We start from the raw sequence: 16,391 nt of genomic DNA, 5'->3' as shown, positions 1-16,391 counted from the left end.
CCTCTCTGAGAGGCAAGGTAGTAACAAAGTCCTTCCTTGTTCCTGCTCTCAGGAAAGAAGGTCCTCTGGACCACTGGTCAGCCAAGTAAGTGCTAGACTAGGGATAAGTTGCTTAAGCCATTGAAGCCTCAGTGTCCCCTCTGTTAAATAGGGATGAAGCTTTCTCCCTATGAAATCTTCCCATAGCCAGAGGAAAGTGGGGTTCCTTCAGCTGCAGCTAGGAGTGACCTGGTCCTACCTCTGGGCCTCTGTAAAGCAGAGCTCCACTGCGCAGGTCTGGGAACCTTGGATCTTTTCCACAGCTGGCCAAGTCTCCAGATGCACTGATTGGTCTCTGAGCTCAGGACTTGTCCCCATGGTTGAGAGGTGGTAGGATGCAAAGATGGCAAGCACCGGGTTCAGCTCAGGTAGAGAGGAAGAGGGTCACCACTTGTGACCTGGAGCACATCACTCTCATGGAGCCTTGGCTCCTCATCTGTAAGCTGGGATTGCTGGTGCACACTTCTGTGAGGTGACTGGTATTCCTGGGGCTGCTGTACATGACCCTCTGGGCTTCGATGACCTGCAATGTCCTGTTCTTCCTGCTAGACCTTCCTCAAAAAGACTCTCTCTCCACTCAACCACTCCCCACCCTCTTCCCCATTTCACTTCTTGTCTGAATATGGAGGGGCTGCTGTTGTTAGGTGCTGGAAATCAATCCTAGGGCCGTATGTATGTTAGGCAAGTACACTACCTATAAGCCATATCCCCGACCCTTTAATATTATTATTTGGAATTGTCAGTTTCTTTTAAATGCCTAACAAAATTAAGCTTAGGCAGTATATCAAATGAATCACCTTATTAAAATAAAAAAAAAAAAGAGGACAGGTGCCAGTGGCTCACACCTGTAATCCTAGCTATTCAGGAAGCAGAGATCTGGGGATTGCAGTTCAAAGACAGTCCAGGCAGGAAAGTCCATGAGACTCTTATCTCCAATTCACCCACCAGAAAACTGGAAGTGGAGCTGTGGCTCAAAGTGGTAGAGTACTTTCCTTAATTGAAAAAGCTCAGGGACAGCACCCAGGTACTGAGTTCAAACCCCACAACCAACAAAAATAAAAATAAAAATGTATAAAGAATTAAAGGGAATACCTCCACATCAGGCCCTGCCTAGTGTTTGCTGTTTCACTCTGACATCATCATTTTAATAATGGTGGGAAAGGACCATGAGTGGTAAAATGAAGCCATTTATGGGGGCCCTGGTAGGCACTACTAGGTCCTAGCACAGTGTTATGTAGTCCTTGCCTCTTTCAGTCATTTGAAATGACCTCATAAAGTGGATGCCCATTTAAAAGTATATGCCATTTTAAAAGGAGGTAACAGGTTCAGAGAGGGAAAGCTCCTTGCACAGTCACACAGCCAGAAGTAACTCAGCCAGTAAGTCATAGAACCCTTTTTTTCACAGAGGAGGAAATAGGGGCTACTAGAGACTTGAATCACTTGGTTTGAAGTCCCACAGCCAGGAGGGGCAGGGCCGGGACTCAAAGCAGGTGATCACCTGCCTGGCTTAGCCTTCCCCTCCTTTTCTCCTGCTCCCAATGCAGTGCATGGGAGCCGCTGCTGCCCCTGGCCCTGCAGTGTGTGGCGTGGAGCTGGACTCACTCATCTCCCAAGTGAAGGACCTGCTACCAGACCTGGGGGAGGGCTTTATTCTGGCCTGCCTGGAGCACTATTGTTACAACTCGGAGCAGGTGATCAACAACATCCTGGAGGATCGCCTGGCCCCTGCCCTCAGCCAGCTGGACCGCAGCCTAGATAGGTAGGAGGAGGCCCCAACCCAGGCTGCCTGTGGGGAGGGGGCCCTTTCTCTGCCTCCCAAGCTTTTTCCTTCACAACTTAAGATGCTTCCTTCCTCCTCACCACAGCTGTATTTATAACCGTTAAACTAGCCCCTGTCCCCCAGGGAAACAGAACCTGGAGCCCCTGGAGGTTCCCGGTGCACATCTGGGCACCCCTGCTCTACCTTGTGGGAAGATCAGCTAGAGACATATGTGACGAAGGGCTGCTGAGCCACCATAGCCAAGCCTCTCGCTTCCTTTGCACTGGCCCTTCTCAGTTTTTCCCCTGCTGCCCTGAATGCCTCACAGGCCACCAGGAATCAGGACAGCAGTGGCATTTCTTCATGAACAAATGATGCTGGCTGAATGAATGAGTGGAGTTAACTATACCTCTCAGCCTCTTTGTGCCCGTTGGACCAATGAGAGCCCTGAGGCTCAAGGAGGGTGTCAGGGTTGGGGGTAGAAGGCAGGATACAATAGAAGACAGAGCATGTGCTAAGCAAAAAGTTGAGTGACCTGACTCCCTGTGTCTCAGGGACATTGTGAGTGTGGAATGTGGCATTCTGGGAGTAAGGGGGTGGCTCCCAACTCCATCCAGCCAGCCAGGTGGTACAGGCCTTATCTTAACATCTGTCCGAGGTATAGCTTCTGAAGGGGAATAAAGAATCTGACAGGTAGGATGTGGTGGGGGTAGGGTGAAGTTAAGGATACCAAAGGCAGGGCCTTGTACATTGACGTATGTGCCATGCCCCTAGACAGGTGAAGCCAGACCCTACACCTTTGCTGGCATCTCGTCACAATGTCTTCCAGAACGATGAGTTTGATGTGTTCAGCAGAGATTCAGTGGACCTGAACCGGATTCATAAAGGCAGAAGGTGAGTACAGCCAGCTCTGGGAAACACACCCCAACTCTAGAAATGCAGAGAACTCCCCAGGGTCCTTCACAGCACTGGCCACAGGGCTTCAGCTCAGGGCCTCTCTTTGAAGCCTCGATCTGTGTGGCTGGGGGCCAGGAGGAGGTGTTCTGATCGGGCTCCAAACTCAGCTCTGTGGGGAGATTGGTAGCCAGAAGGCCCAGTCTGTCCACTCTTCCTTCCTCTATGGCTTTTGTTTGGTCATTTTTTGTTTTGTTTTGTGGTTGGTCATGGGGCTTGAACTCAGGGCTTGGGTGCTGTCCCTCAGCTCTTCAGCTCAAGGCTAACACTCTACTACTTTGAGCCACAGCCCCACTTCCAGTTTTCTGGTGGTTCATTTGAGATAAGAGTCTCACTACCTGGGCTGACTTTGAACTGCGATCCTCAGATCTCAGCCTCCTAAAGAGTAGGATCACAGATGTGAGCCACCAGCACCTGGCCCTATATGGCTTTTGCTGTGCTGACCTTCAGCTCTGTGAGTGTAGAGCTGGGCCGTGCTTCCCAGAAGTCACTCTGACTTTGCTGTCCCCAAAGCAGGACATTACTTGCAGTGAGCTTTGCCAATGGTGGACATATTTTATTTTTAAGACCTTTCTCTGTATTTTCAGTTTGTATCTTTCCTATTTTTTCAGCATGGCAAAGCCCATTCATGACGTATTCATTCATTTAATAAATATTTGCCCAGTACTTACAGCCCTGGATTAATGTAGTCCTGGAGCTGCAGTGGGTAATGAAACAGACACAGCCGTGTCCACGTGGTATTTGCATAAATAAGCTCAGCAAACAAGCAACATCACTTTGCAGATGTAACAAGTGGAATGAAGTAGAGGTGTGCAGACTCCTGTGCCTTTAGTAGAGGTTTCATCTTGGGAAAGCCACCTGAGAAAGTGGCATGGAACTGAGAGCTGAAGGAGTCCAGTGGGTTGAATCTGCAGAGAATAGGAGGAGAGGCTTCTCAGATAGTGACCCAAGGCCATTGTGAGCCTGGCAACGGTTCTGTGAGCCAACACACTTTGTATTGGATTTTTTGCTTGTTTGTTTTTGTGTGTGTGTGTGTGTGTGTGTGTGTGTGTGTGTGTGTGTGTGTGAGTACTGGGGCTTGAACTCAGGACCTCATGCTCTCATTTGGTTTTCCCTCTCAAGGCTAGCACTCTACCACATGAGCCATACTTCTACTTCCGTCTTTTTGCTGGTTAATTGGAGATAAGAATCTCATGGACTTTTTTTTTTTTTTTTTTTTGCCCTAGGCTGGCTTTGACCTGCAGTCCTCAAATTTCAGCCTTCTGAGTAGCTAGGATTACAGGCATGAGACATTTTATTTTTTGAAAAGATTACCAAGCTCTGGAGTGGTTACCAAGAGGAGGGACCAAGAGTCAGCACTGATGAAAAGAGTGTGATGCCAGGTCAAGAAAGGCAAAAGATGTGAGCCCCACAAAATTCAGAAATGGTGCTGGGAATGGCACCAGAAAGCTAGGAACCCTGGCACAAGTGCTTCCTGCCCTATGCCCATCATAATGAGGAGGCCCAAAGAGCGAAAAGACATCTGATCTCCTGGCCTTGTTCTGGCAGGAGCCCATGGGTGGAAGGGCAAGCTGCCCCTTTATGTAGGCCCCTGGGGATGTTCCCTGCTGGAAGCTTGCTGGCTGAGGGCTCGAGGAGGCAGCCCTAAGGCCACCTGGCCCCTGGAAATGAAGCACTTGCAAACTGCTTAGTCACACACATTGCAACATCCCCAGGTCCTAGCAGAGCTGTTAATCCCACATCAGTGGCCCCTGTGCCAGGCCTGCATAGCCCTCTGCAGCCCCTGCAGTGAGAAAGGGCACAGATGGGGTCCCCAAAGCTTTGATCCCACTCCAATCTAGGGAGTCTGGTAGGTCCTCCATACCCAGAGTCTCGTCACCTCTGGAGATGGCCTTTCCCCTTGATCTGTGAGTTTACCCGGTTTCTATTATATTATAAGGACCACCCCATCTCCTCCCATGGTTATAGGTCTCCCATGAGCCCTTGCCAAGGTGCTGATCCTAACTTCAGGGTTGTTGGAAAGGCCTGACATTGACAGTCAGGTGTCACTCACCAGCTGTCCCAAAGGCTGTGCCCTGATCCTAGAGTGTTCTGGCTGCAAGGCTGAAATTGGATTATCACTGTTTACTGAACCCCCTCTGCTGGGTGACCTGAAAGCTGGGATTGCAAAGAGGCAGAGCCTCCATTGATATAGTCATTATTTATTCACTCAGCAAATATTTATTGAGCGATTTACAAGCACCAGATCCTGTGCTAGACTCCAGGGAACAAGGTGAGCCAGGCACCTGGGCCTTGCCCTCAAAGGGCAGAGACCGTGGGAAAGACAGACCATTAAACAGCCAGGGGCAGAATGAGCAGCTGCTGGGGCAGGTGCACCAGGAGGTCAGCAGGGCCACCTATCCCTGTTGAGGCAAGTGGAAGGGGTTGGGGCCCTGCCCTTGCGCAGCACATGGATGTTCACATACTACAAGGTGGGGCACACTTAGATGTTGTTGGAGTCAACTCTGGGACGTGAGAGCTGGGAGAAGGAACTGAGACGTAGCAAGAATCCGGGGCTTGTCTGTGCTCCTACAGCTCAGGAAGCTTGCTCAGGAGCAGACCTGAATCAGAAGACCTGCGTCTGCTGATAGAGGCTACACGACAATGACAAAGGCTGCTTTGCACCTCCTCAGCTGGAAAAGGGAGGGGTGTGTTGTCTGTGCAGGCCTCTAGGGCCCAATTTGGGGAAGATGTTGAGAATCTTGAGGTAGAAGAGAAGAAGAAGGAAAAGTGACCAGGTATCTTTGCCTTCCTGGTTCAATAGAAGTCATGGGACAAAAACTGCACCTCCCGAGACAGGCTGTCCAGGTTCTGGGTGCCCCTGTCCCTATGTGTGTCCTCTCCCAGGGCCTGGATCAAGTGGGCAGAAGTAGACAGGCTTCTCTGTCTGGCTCTTCCATGGAGCCACATAGGCAGAGGTCACCTAGCTGCCCAGAGCCAGGAGCCACACACAGGGTGGGACTTTGACATCTTATCTTCATCCTTGCTGTCTGGCCCAGCCCTCCCCTCCCCCCCGCACCTGGCTGCCCTCAAGAAACATGGTGGAGTGCATGGTTGTGTCCCTCCCAGGACCACCATCCACCCGCACAAGCCTGGACCCCTTTTACTTCCTGCCCCTCTCCCAGCTCAGTGGAGAAAGCCAGGAACAGGGCCATGTGACAGCCACAGGCCCCTCTGGTGACTGTGGAAGATTCTTGAGGACCAGGTTGCTCTGTGGTTCAAAGCCATGTACTGTCCTTTCTGCCTACTCGGGGGCCCTGGAACTCCTCAGTCTTGTCTTCTCTTGGAGAATCTCTGGAAAATTTTATAGGGAAAATTTCTCTGTACCAAAGACCCCTCTGGGGCTGGGGATATAGCCTAGTGGCAAGAGTGCCTGCCTCGGATACACGAGGCCCTAGGTTCGATTCCCCAGCACCACATATACAGAAAACGGCCAGAAGCGGCGCTGTGGCTCAAGTGGCAGAGTGCTAGCCTTGAGTGGGAAGAAGCCAGGGACAGTGCTCAGGCCCTGAGTCCAAGGCCCAGGACTGGCCAAAAAAAAAAAAAAAAAAAAAAAGACCCCTCTGGAGCCTCATTGTCCCTTCCTCCAGATTCCCTGCTGGGCCTCTGAGCCAGTATACTGGCCTCTTGCTCTGTCCAGGACTGGCATGCGTCCACTTGCTTCCACTACACTGTGAGCTCATGAAGGCAGAGCCTCATCTACCTCCTCCTGAACCTCTCCCCACCTCAGCCTTACAACCTGGCCTGGCACGCACACAGTAGGCCCTTTATAAAGGTCACATCACTAGCACACAGTGGGAGCTGCTGTCCTGCCCTGTCCTGCTCTCCCAGGAAGACAGCGGACAATACAGATGCCTGGCCCTCCTCGCACCAAAAGTCTTTGTGTCTATTTTTTTTTCTCCCTCTCTACCTTTGATACATTCCAGAGACCCAATTTCACAGCTAAGCTGGATTTTCTTGTCTGGCATCTCATATTGATTTTCCCCTGCAGGGCTAGAAACTACATTCCACAGCTCTGGATCTGTGGGTGACAAGCCAAGCTTTTCTACAGGTTAGCAAAGCCACAATCAAGAGACCCAAGGCCTGCTACACTGTGCTACACAACACAGTAGAACCCACGCCTGCCCCTTCCCACAGCCCTACAGTCTGTTTCCTCACCTGTGACCTGAGATCTACCAGACATTTTTCCCAATGAACTCCTTTTTGTTTGTTTGTTTTTGTTTTAGCCAGCCTGGGGCTTGAACTCAGACCTGCGCACTCCCTGAGCTTTTCTTTTGCTCACAGCTAGCCCTCTACCACTAAAGCCACAGTACCACTTCGGGCTTTTTTTCTGTTTTTTTTCTGGTACTGAGGATTCAAACCCAGGGCTTCATGCATGCCAGGCAAGCACTCTACCACTGAGCCACATTCCCAGCTTCTGTTGTTTTTTTTTTTAATGGGAGTCCTAGGGCTTGAATTTAGGGCCTGAGTGCTATCCCTGACTTTTTTTTTTTCCTCAAGGCTAGTATTTTTCACTTGAGCCACAGCTTCACTTGTGAAGAATCTCATGGGCTTTTCTGCCCAGGCTGGCTTTGAATTATGATCCTCAGATCTCAGCCTCCTCAGTAGCTAGAGTGACAGGCATGAGCCGCTGGCGCCCGGCCTCAGCAGGTCTTGTGTCACCTGCCAGCACGGGCCAGCCCAAGAGGTGGATGTGAGCTCTGCATGCCTTGGGGCCTCTGCACCATAGAAGCTTTTGCAGCTTGATATTTTTCCTTCCTCTGTCTCTGCCATTTCTAGGAAGGAGGAGAACACGCGGAGCCTGGTGAACAACAAGCGGGAGGTGGTGGCCCAGCGGCAGCGCTATGAGCAATACAGTGTGGTGGTGGAGGAGGTAGGCAACCCTGAGCCCCTGCTGGGCCTCTGCTGGGCCTCTGCTCCGCCCTGGTCCTCTCCATCCCACACTTGTCCTGTTGCAGGTCCCACTGCAGCCAGGTGACTACCATGGTGACGGCTATGAGGACGAGTATGATGACACGTATGATGGCAACCAGATCGGTGCCAATGATGCAGACTCAGATGACGAGCTCATCAGCCGCAGGTGAGCCAGACAGGGGATTGGGGGTGGGGGGGCAGCTCTCAGGCCCCAGGGCCCTGGATCCTTCTGTGGCCAGATGAAGAGGCCAAAGTGCAGTCACACGAGCTGGTCAGGGCAGAGCCAGGGCCAGCTCCCTAGTTCCTAGTCCCACCTATCCACCCCTGAGGTAGCGTTTATTGGGTCTTGGAAGTCGTTTTGCATTTTTTTCCTTAAGTACAGAACACTTTTCCCTGTGCAACTTTTCAGAGATTGCCTACTACAGATCAAAGCAAAGCTATCCTAATGAAAGGCAGTACTGGAGATCCCCAGGGCCCTGCTCAGCAATCCCTACCCCCACTGCATCAGATCCCGGAGCCTCAGAGGATCCCAGAGGCTGCAAAGCTGCAAAGTTCTTGGGGTGCCCCAGGCTCCCAGCCTGCCCTCCTCCTCAGTGTGTGTCCCGGGGCTCCTATGCAAGTGTATAACCTTCCTTTGATCTCTCCAACTTTCAGACCCTTCACCATCCCTCAGATACTGAGAACCAAAGCGCCTGGAGAGGGGCAGGAGAAGGAGGAGGATGGGGAAGAGGATGAAGCTGAAGAGGATACTCCCAAGGTACCTTCTTAGCAGGTGGCAGGCAGGGTGGGGTGGCAAACAACCAGAAGGGTACAATGCTAAAGGTGAATTGGGAGTCAGGTGCCCTCCACCTCTGCCTCTGGCCCCAGGGCGGCCCAGCATCACTTGGGGGTGGGGGGGGGGGGAGCTGTAAACCAGCTCTTTTCTTGGACAGCTGCTGGTTTTAAGACTCGCCTTCATTGCCCAGCAGGGACCTAGGGAATGGATTAGAGACTAGGCCTTTGAGCTGCCAGGCTTGTTAGGCCCAGAAACGAGCAGATTCAGAGAAAAGGGCAGCTGTTGGCCTCTGTGCACAGCCCTGGCAGTCATCTGGATCAGTGGGTCTAAAGATTTTGTTTTTCAGTAGCTGAGCTTTGTTTCTTCAGCTGAAGTCATAACTAGAATGACCACATGTAAAACAGATGACTCAAGTGGTAGTGCACCCATCCAGTAAAGCAGGGGACAGCCATACTGCTCATGTTGAATAGAGTGGCAACCAGTGATCCTGCCCTCCCAGGAGAAAAAGCCTGTGGTTCTGAGCCACGTCACCAACAGCATCAAGGAGAGAGGCCTGGTACAAATTGACCTGATGATGAGACACACCTGAGGCCAAGAGCCTCCTCAACAATGACAGTGTCCTTGGATGTCCTCTCTTCTCAGCCCTGGGGTCCAGATTGATTTTTTTGTGACCTCTACCAGTCTTCATACATTACTGATTTTTTTTTCTTCCAGTTGTGGGGCTTGTTTTGTTTTTGTTGCCAGTTCTGAGGCGTGGACTCAGGGCCTGGGCACTGTCTCTGGCTTCTTTTTCCTCAAGGCTAGCACTCTACCTCTTGAGCCACAGTGCCACTTCTGGCTTTTTTCTATATATGTGGTGCTGAGGAATCGAACCCAGGGCTTCATGTATATGAGGCAAGCACTCTACCACTAAGCCATACTCCCAGCCCTAGTTCTGTTTTCTTAAAACCCATTGGCCATCAAAGCCTGTGCATGTACTTAGGTCAGTTGTCCCCAGCACAAATCCACCTCACACACATGGCAGAGAAAGCTGTCCCCAAGACTGGGCACCCTCAGCCCTACTGGTGGCCCCTGCAGCGAGGCTCGTCCACCTGCTTCCAGGGGTCCACTAGGCTTTCACAGCCCCAAGTATCCACTCCCAGCCATCTTGGCTGACTTCCCTTGCTCCCACTTACTGTCCTGCTCCTGCTGTGGCCCCATCCATCCCACCAGCCTTCCCAGGAAGCCCCAGTCCCTTCCCTCCTTATGGAAGCCTGCTACGCTGTCCCCTTCCCCACATGCCTGGTACAGAAAATCCCACCCCCCTCTCCCTCCACAGTTTGACCACTTCGTGCAGGACCCTGCAGTGCTGAGGGAAAAGGCAGAAGCCAGGCGCATGGCCTTCCTTGCCAGGAAGGGGTGAGCATCCAAGGGGCTGATTCTGGTGGGCGGGGTGGGGCCATGGGGTGGGTGGGGGTGGGAATCCATCTGGGGAAGGCCCACATGGCTTCCTGTGTATTCATTTAGCTCTCACAACCTTAGCTGCTATGATCATTATCCTTATTTTATAGATAAGGAAACTCAGACCCAGAGATAGGAAGTAATCTGTCAAAGATCACACAGCTAGTAAGTGGTAGATCAAAGATTGAACCCAAGCCAGGCTCACTGCAATGTACCTAAAGTCCCACCCACTTGGGAGGCTGAAGCAAAAGGATTGTTTGAGGTAAGGAGTTCAAGACCAGCCTTGACAACATAGTAAGACCCCATCTTTAAAAAAAAAAAAAAAAGACAGTGGTTCACAGCTGTAATTTCAGACTCAGACTAAGTCAGGACAATCATGAGTTTAAAGCCAAACTGGGCTATATGGTAAGTTCGAGCCCAGTCTTGACTACATTGTGAGACTCTGTCTCAAAAAAAAAGAAAACAGAAATAAAGTCAGATGTGGTGGTGCATGCATGTAATTCCAGTTACTTAGGAGATGTAGTCAGGGGAATCACAAAGTATCTATCTGAGAAACAAGCTGAGCTGGGTACCAGTGGGCTCACACTTGCAATCTTAGCTACTCAGGAGGCTGAGATCTGAGGATCATGGTTCAAAGCCAGCCAGGGCATAAAAGTACATGAGACTCTTAATTCCAATTAACCCCAAAGAGCCAGAAACAGCTCAAGTGTTAAAACACTAGCTTTGAGCAAAAAAGCTCAGGGACAGCATCCAGGCCTTGGTGTTCAAGCCCCAAGACTGGCATTAAAAAAGAAAAAAAAATACCGAAGCAAAAGGACTGAGGGCAATGATAGAATGTCTGCCTGGCAAACAAACATGAGGCTGAATTTACCCCCCCATACTGAAGGGGGCGGAAAATAAAGTTGAGTCCATATGGTTCAGCTTTGGGTTCCACATTCATAAGCATTACTTGATGAACACCGCAGGTCTGTTGCCTAGTGTCGCCCAGCATGGGAGCCCAGCGTGTCCGGGGCCAGCTGGTACCGGCAGAGGGTAAACAAACTATGGCAGAGCCCAGGCAATCAGATGCATCCTTTATGGCTGAGAGAGGCATGGAGGGGCACCGGGATGCTTGAGCTAGACCCCTGGAGAGGAGATGGAATGCAGGAGCATCTGCCACGGGGACAAGATGGCCAGAAAGCACAGGCATAGTCAGAAAGCCTTGGGCAGGTAGCCTGAGACACACCTCTTCCAGGGAGGAAGCTGTCCAGCAGAGCCCGTGGGCTACCTCTGCATAGGGCATTTGCACCTTCTTCTGAAGGCAGAAGGTCATTGAGCCAGGAAGCAAAGCCACTAGGAATCTGGCATTCTGGGCAAATCCAGATCCCCGTGGTTGAGCTGGATAATGATCCTGAGTCACATACACGCGTGCATCCGGGCACTGGAGGCCACCAAACTTGGCCCTAGGAATGGCAGCAGGTGGCCCACCTCGGCACCTCCTCCCCCGTTCTGCCTTCCAGCTGTCCCCCCGCAGTGGAAGGATGGATCCATTTGAGGCTCAAACACAGGAGGCCTGGGGCTGACCCAGCCAGGTTAGCCACGGAGGTTACATGGTGACCATCATAAGCTCTTCTGACTAGCAGCTTCTCCTGGGGCGGGTGTTGCTCCCTCAGGTACCGGCATGACAGCTCAACGGCAGTGGCTGGTGGTCCCCGAGGCCACGGACAGAGCCGGGAGACTACCCAGGAACGTAGGAAGAAGGAAGCCAACAAGGCAACCAGAGCCAACCACAACCGGAGAACCATGGCTGACCGCAAGAGAAACAAGGGCATGATCCCTTCCTGAGGCGCCTTTTACGGGTTCAACTCCACCCTCAACCTCAGCTGTGCAGCCCCTAGAAGGACACCTCACCGTCCACCAGCCAGCCATGAGCGCCTTCTTTCAGACACACAGTGCCTTATCCATCGGGGGGACCCAGGCTTCCCAGCTGTGCTGGCAGGAGACGGACAGGGACAAAGCAGCCAGGTGTCCATGCCAGAACAGCACCTCGCCACTCCCCTTCTTCCCTGGACGGCACAAACCTGGCACAAAGGAACTGCGAATAAAGTCGCTGACCCTTTCCAGCAATGACCCATGGTTCCTGTGACCCTCTGTGTGTATTCTTCAGGGACGGTGCCAGCTCGAGGACAGAGGGCCCCGCGGTCCCCATGCTCGTGCCAGCTTTCTGTCTGCAGCGCCTCCTCATGTCACTCTGCCTTGCTGCAGGACCCTGCTGGTGAAAGGAGGTGGCCGTGTGAGCACTGCAGGCCTTTGTCAGCTCCTCCCGTCCCCGTGGCCTCTGTCCAGGGGCTTGCTACTCCTTTCCCCCCTGTCTTAGAGATGAGGGAGGCACAGAGGGCTGAAGGTGCTGCCAGGCCACAGCCAGGAAAGGGCAGAGCCGGGCTTGGCCTCTCCATCTAACCCCTGACTCACAAGTTCTAGACCCCTATCACCTCACACAGCTGGCCCAAAGACACTTGGCGAGTGGCAGAGCTGGGACCAGAACTCAGTGCCTCACAGTCTTACATGGTCATGGTTGACTGACTCCCCCAAATGGAGATGGGGAAGGCCTCACACAGCGAGGATGTCACTGCCACGCCCTGTGTGAGTGGACAGGACACATGCTGGTCCTAAAGCCCCCTGCAGCCCTGGCCAGCAGCTCCAGAGCGGGACCACAGCCGGGGCCTCTGCCAGGTGGGCTCGGCCTGGGCCCAGCGGGCCCTGCACAGTCACCCTGGATGTGAGCGCATGAGGCAGATGCACTTGATGAATTGGTTCTGTTAGGCCAACCGCACAAGTGAAAATCAATAGCCATCCCTCTGCAGCTCACAGTGGTCAGTGTGTTGGAGATGCAGAGCAGGTAGTAGTGGTGGGGGGTGGTCCTCCCTGTGAGCTGCCAAGTGAGCAGAGGCCAGGCGTGATAGCCTGGTGGAGGCACTTACCACTGACCCAGCTGAGTGGCACAGACCATTCTGCCCCCGCTCCTCGCAAAGCTTCTCAAACCCAGGCATCCATTGCCTGCCCTACTTGTAGCCCCTCATGCAGCACCCTCACAAGTTCACTTGCCAATCTACCTGGATAGCACCGGGGGTCCTAGGAGCCTCCTAGGAAATAGTGCAGTGCTCCCCAGAGCGCCCTTTCCTGGCCTCAATCTTCCTGTCTGCAGAGCAGATGAGATCTGCAGAGACCCCATTTGAGGTTGAGAAGTTCATGTGTTCCAAGTGTGCCCTTAGCCACACACACACACGCTGCTCCCAGGCAGGGATTCACTAAGTGCCTTCCCTGGGCTCTGGCAGAGATCACCAGTGTCATTGCCAATGTCTCTGGGAAAGACCATGCACCTCAGAGGATTTGGCTCACATCCTTATTCCTAGTCCATGAGAGACAGTGATGGGGGTTCCGAGTTGGGACAGTGCTTCTGTACCCTTGTGAGTGGGTGGCACAGAGTCGATCTTTTTTAACATAAAAAAGGGACCCAGAAGCCCAGCACAAGTTAGTGGCAAAGTGTGGGTGTGTCCTTTCCAAGTGGCCTCCTTCCTAAAAGAGCTGAGGGGGAGCCTGTGTGTCACTGCCACACCAGGAGCAGGGGAGCAGCACTACAGCACCCACAGCAAGCAGGCTGTATGCAGCCTTCTAAAATGACATCAAGAAAGACATGGTAGCAACATGGGAAATAAATCATCAAGAATTTGTGTGAGATTGTTTTTGTTTGTTTTGGTTTTGTTCCAGTCTTGAACTCAGGGCTTGGGAGCTGTCTCTGAGCTGGTTTTGCTCAAGGCTAGCACACTACCACTTGCACCACAGCTCCACTTCCAGCTCTTTTTTTTTTTTTTTGCCAGTCCTGGGCCTTGGACCCAGGGCCTGAGCACTGTCTGTCCCTGGCTTCTTTTTGCTCAAGGCCAGCACTCTACCACTTGAGCCACAGCGCCACTTCTGGCCATTTTCTGTATATGTGGTGCTGGGGAATCGAACCCAGGGCTTCATGTATAAGAGGCAAGCACTCTTGCCACTAGGCCATATCCCCAGCCCCCACTTCCAGCTCTTTTGAGGTAGTTAATTGGAAATAAGAATCTCACAGGTTTTCCTACCTGGGCTGGCTTGGAAGCATAATCCTCAGAGCTTAGCCTCCTGAGTAGCCAGGATTACAGGCATGAGCCAATGGCACCAACTAAGAATCTAATTTAAAGAATGAATTTGGGGGCTGGGAAATGGCCTAGTGGCAAGAGTGCTTGCCTCATATACATGAAGCCCTGGGTTCGATTCCTCAGCACCACATATATATATATAGAAAATGGCCAGAGGTGGCGCTGTGGCTCAAGAGGTACAGTGCTAGTCTTGGGCAAAAGAAGCTCAGGGACAGTGCCCAGGCCCTGAGTTCAAGCCCCAGTCCTGGCAAAAATAAATAAAAGTTATCTTCTGAGAGCTGAGCACTGGTGACTCTTGTAACCCCAGCTACTCAGGAGGCTGAGATCTGAAGACTGAAGTTCAAGGGACAGCCCAGGGGAAAATGTCCATGAGACTCTTACCTCCAAGTAATCACCAAAAAAGCCAGAGAGGAGGTGTGACTCAAGTGGTAGAGCACCAAACGTGATCAAAGCCAAGCTAGTTCAGTGCTAGTGGCTATAATCCTAGCTACTCAGAAGGCCTGAGATCTGAGAATCACAGTTTAAAGTCAGCTCAGTCAGGAAAGTCTGTGAGACTTATCTCCAATGAGCCATCAGAAAACCAAAAGTGGCGCTGTGGCTCAAAGTGGTAAAGCACTAGCTTTGAGCAAAAGAGCTCAGAGACAGCACTCAGGACCCGAGTTCAAGCCCCATAACTGACAAAAAAAAAAAAAAAAAAGCTGAGTAAAAGCATGAATTCAAGCCCTAGTACTAGCACTAATTACTAATTAACCAAAGGTTACCATTTATAGCCATATATATATATATATATATATATATATATATATATATGCAGAATGCAATGAAGGAGGGGTTAAAACTGGCCTAAAATTCCAACTTCATGTCATACAGAAAAGTCTTCCAATAATTGTTCACCATCAAGACAGTTTTACATGGACCAACAGATTCAGAGAAACATTGAGTCCAGGCTTTTCAATCTGTCTAATCTACACCTCAACCTGCTGTTTTCAGACACCCTGTCCTCCCTCAGAGACAATGCCCTGCGACCAGGAGCTTTGTCCTACTTAAGAATTTTCTGGGGCTGGGAATATGGCCTAGTGGCAAGAGTGCTTGCCTCACATACATGAAGCCCTGGGTTTGATTCCCCAGTACCACATATATAGAAAACAGCCAGAAGTGGCGCTGTGGCTCAAGTGGTAGAGTGCTAGCTTTGAGCAAAAAGAAGCCAGGGACAGTGCTCAGGCCCTGAGTCCAAGGCCCAGGACTGGCAAAAAAAAAAAAAAAAAAAAAAAAAAGAATTCTCTGGCCAGACACCAGTAACTCACACTTGTAGCTACTCAGGAGGCTGAGATCCAAGGATCGTGGTTTGAAGTCAGACTCAATAAACAACCAAAAAGCCTGAAGTAGATCTATAGCTCAAGTGGTAGAGTGCTAGCCTTGAGCACCAAAGTTCAGGGACAGCACCCAGGCCCTGAGTTCAAGCCCCAGGACTGGCACACACAAAAAAATTCTCTGGGCCTCTGGGGTTCTCCCAGCCACCAAGGCTTCCTTCAGCCTGCCTGTGTCTAAATGACAATGATGGCTACTAAATTCTAGTTTTCCAAATAAGCTCTAATGACATAGCCTGCTGTCCCAGCCCTGCTTGTCCCAGCTGCAGGCAGCCGCCGCCCCCAGCACTATGAAATGTCCCTTATGTGTTCTGCCCCAAGGTGGTAATTACGGCTTTCTCCTGCAAATGGTTTGCACAGAAGAGCCAGACAGAAAACAAGCCCCCAGCAAGTAGAACACCAGTTATTCCCATAAATTTAGGAGTGTTCTTTTCAATATTAACATGCAGGCTTCTCCTGCTCTTTCTTCTCTCTCATGTTGCAATCTACTTGCTTAGCATTCCTACACAGATTCCCAGGCCTCCAAATACGTGTGTGTGTGTGTGTGTGTGTGTGTGTGTGTGTGTGTGTGTAATAGTGGATAGTGTTGGAGCTTGAACTCAGCCTGGGTGCTATTCCTGAGTTTTGCTCAAGACTAGCTCTCTACCACCTGAGCCACAGCTCTACACTGGGCTTTTTGAAGGATAATTGGAAATACGAGTTTCACAAACTTACCTGCCCAGGCTGACTTCAAACCTTGATCCTCGGGTCTCAGCCTCCTGAGTAGCTCGGATTACAGGTGTGAGCTATCAGCATCTAGCATGCTCCTTTTTATTGCTAATTTTTTCAGGAGGCTGGAGATATGGTCCTAAGTTTCCAGCAGTCGCCTAACCTCTCTGAGCCTCTGCTGCTGCTTGTGAGAACTCATTCTTTGTCTGTCTGTCTGTTTGCCTCACAAACAT

The 16,391-nt window shown here is 51.4% G+C and overlaps 1 protein-coding gene across 2 annotated transcripts in view; it reads left to right on the top strand.

Moving 5' to 3' along the window:
• The window catches only part of Ascc2 (activating signal cointegrator 1 complex subunit 2), a 42,503-nt gene extending 28,868 nt beyond the window's left edge, over positions 1-13,635 (top strand). For both annotated transcript variants that reach the window (XM_048343261.1, XM_048343260.1), the window contains 7 exons: positions 1,584-1,798; positions 2,573-2,692; positions 7,571-7,664; positions 7,750-7,871; positions 8,360-8,462; positions 9,799-9,878; positions 11,573-13,635. In XM_048343261.1, the coding sequence (XP_048199218.1) occupies positions 1,584-1,798; positions 2,573-2,692; positions 7,571-7,664; positions 7,750-7,871; positions 8,360-8,462; positions 9,799-9,878; positions 11,573-11,744 (906 nt within the window). In that variant the 3' untranslated portion in view covers positions 11,745-13,635. The remainder of the gene's footprint in view (positions 1-1,583; positions 1,799-2,572; positions 2,693-7,570; positions 7,665-7,749; positions 7,872-8,359; positions 8,463-9,798; positions 9,879-11,572) is intronic.
• The last annotated feature ends 2,756 nt before the right edge of the window (positions 13,636-16,391 follow it).

The sequence above is a fragment of the Perognathus longimembris genome, chromosome 3 (assembly GCF_023159225.1).
Source record: "Perognathus longimembris pacificus isolate PPM17 chromosome 3, ASM2315922v1, whole genome shotgun sequence".
Lineage (NCBI taxonomy): Eukaryota > Metazoa > Chordata > Mammalia > Rodentia > Heteromyidae > Perognathus > Perognathus longimembris.
The sequence above is the reverse complement of the archived record's forward strand: the minus strand, read 5'-3'. Positions and strand labels throughout refer to the sequence as shown.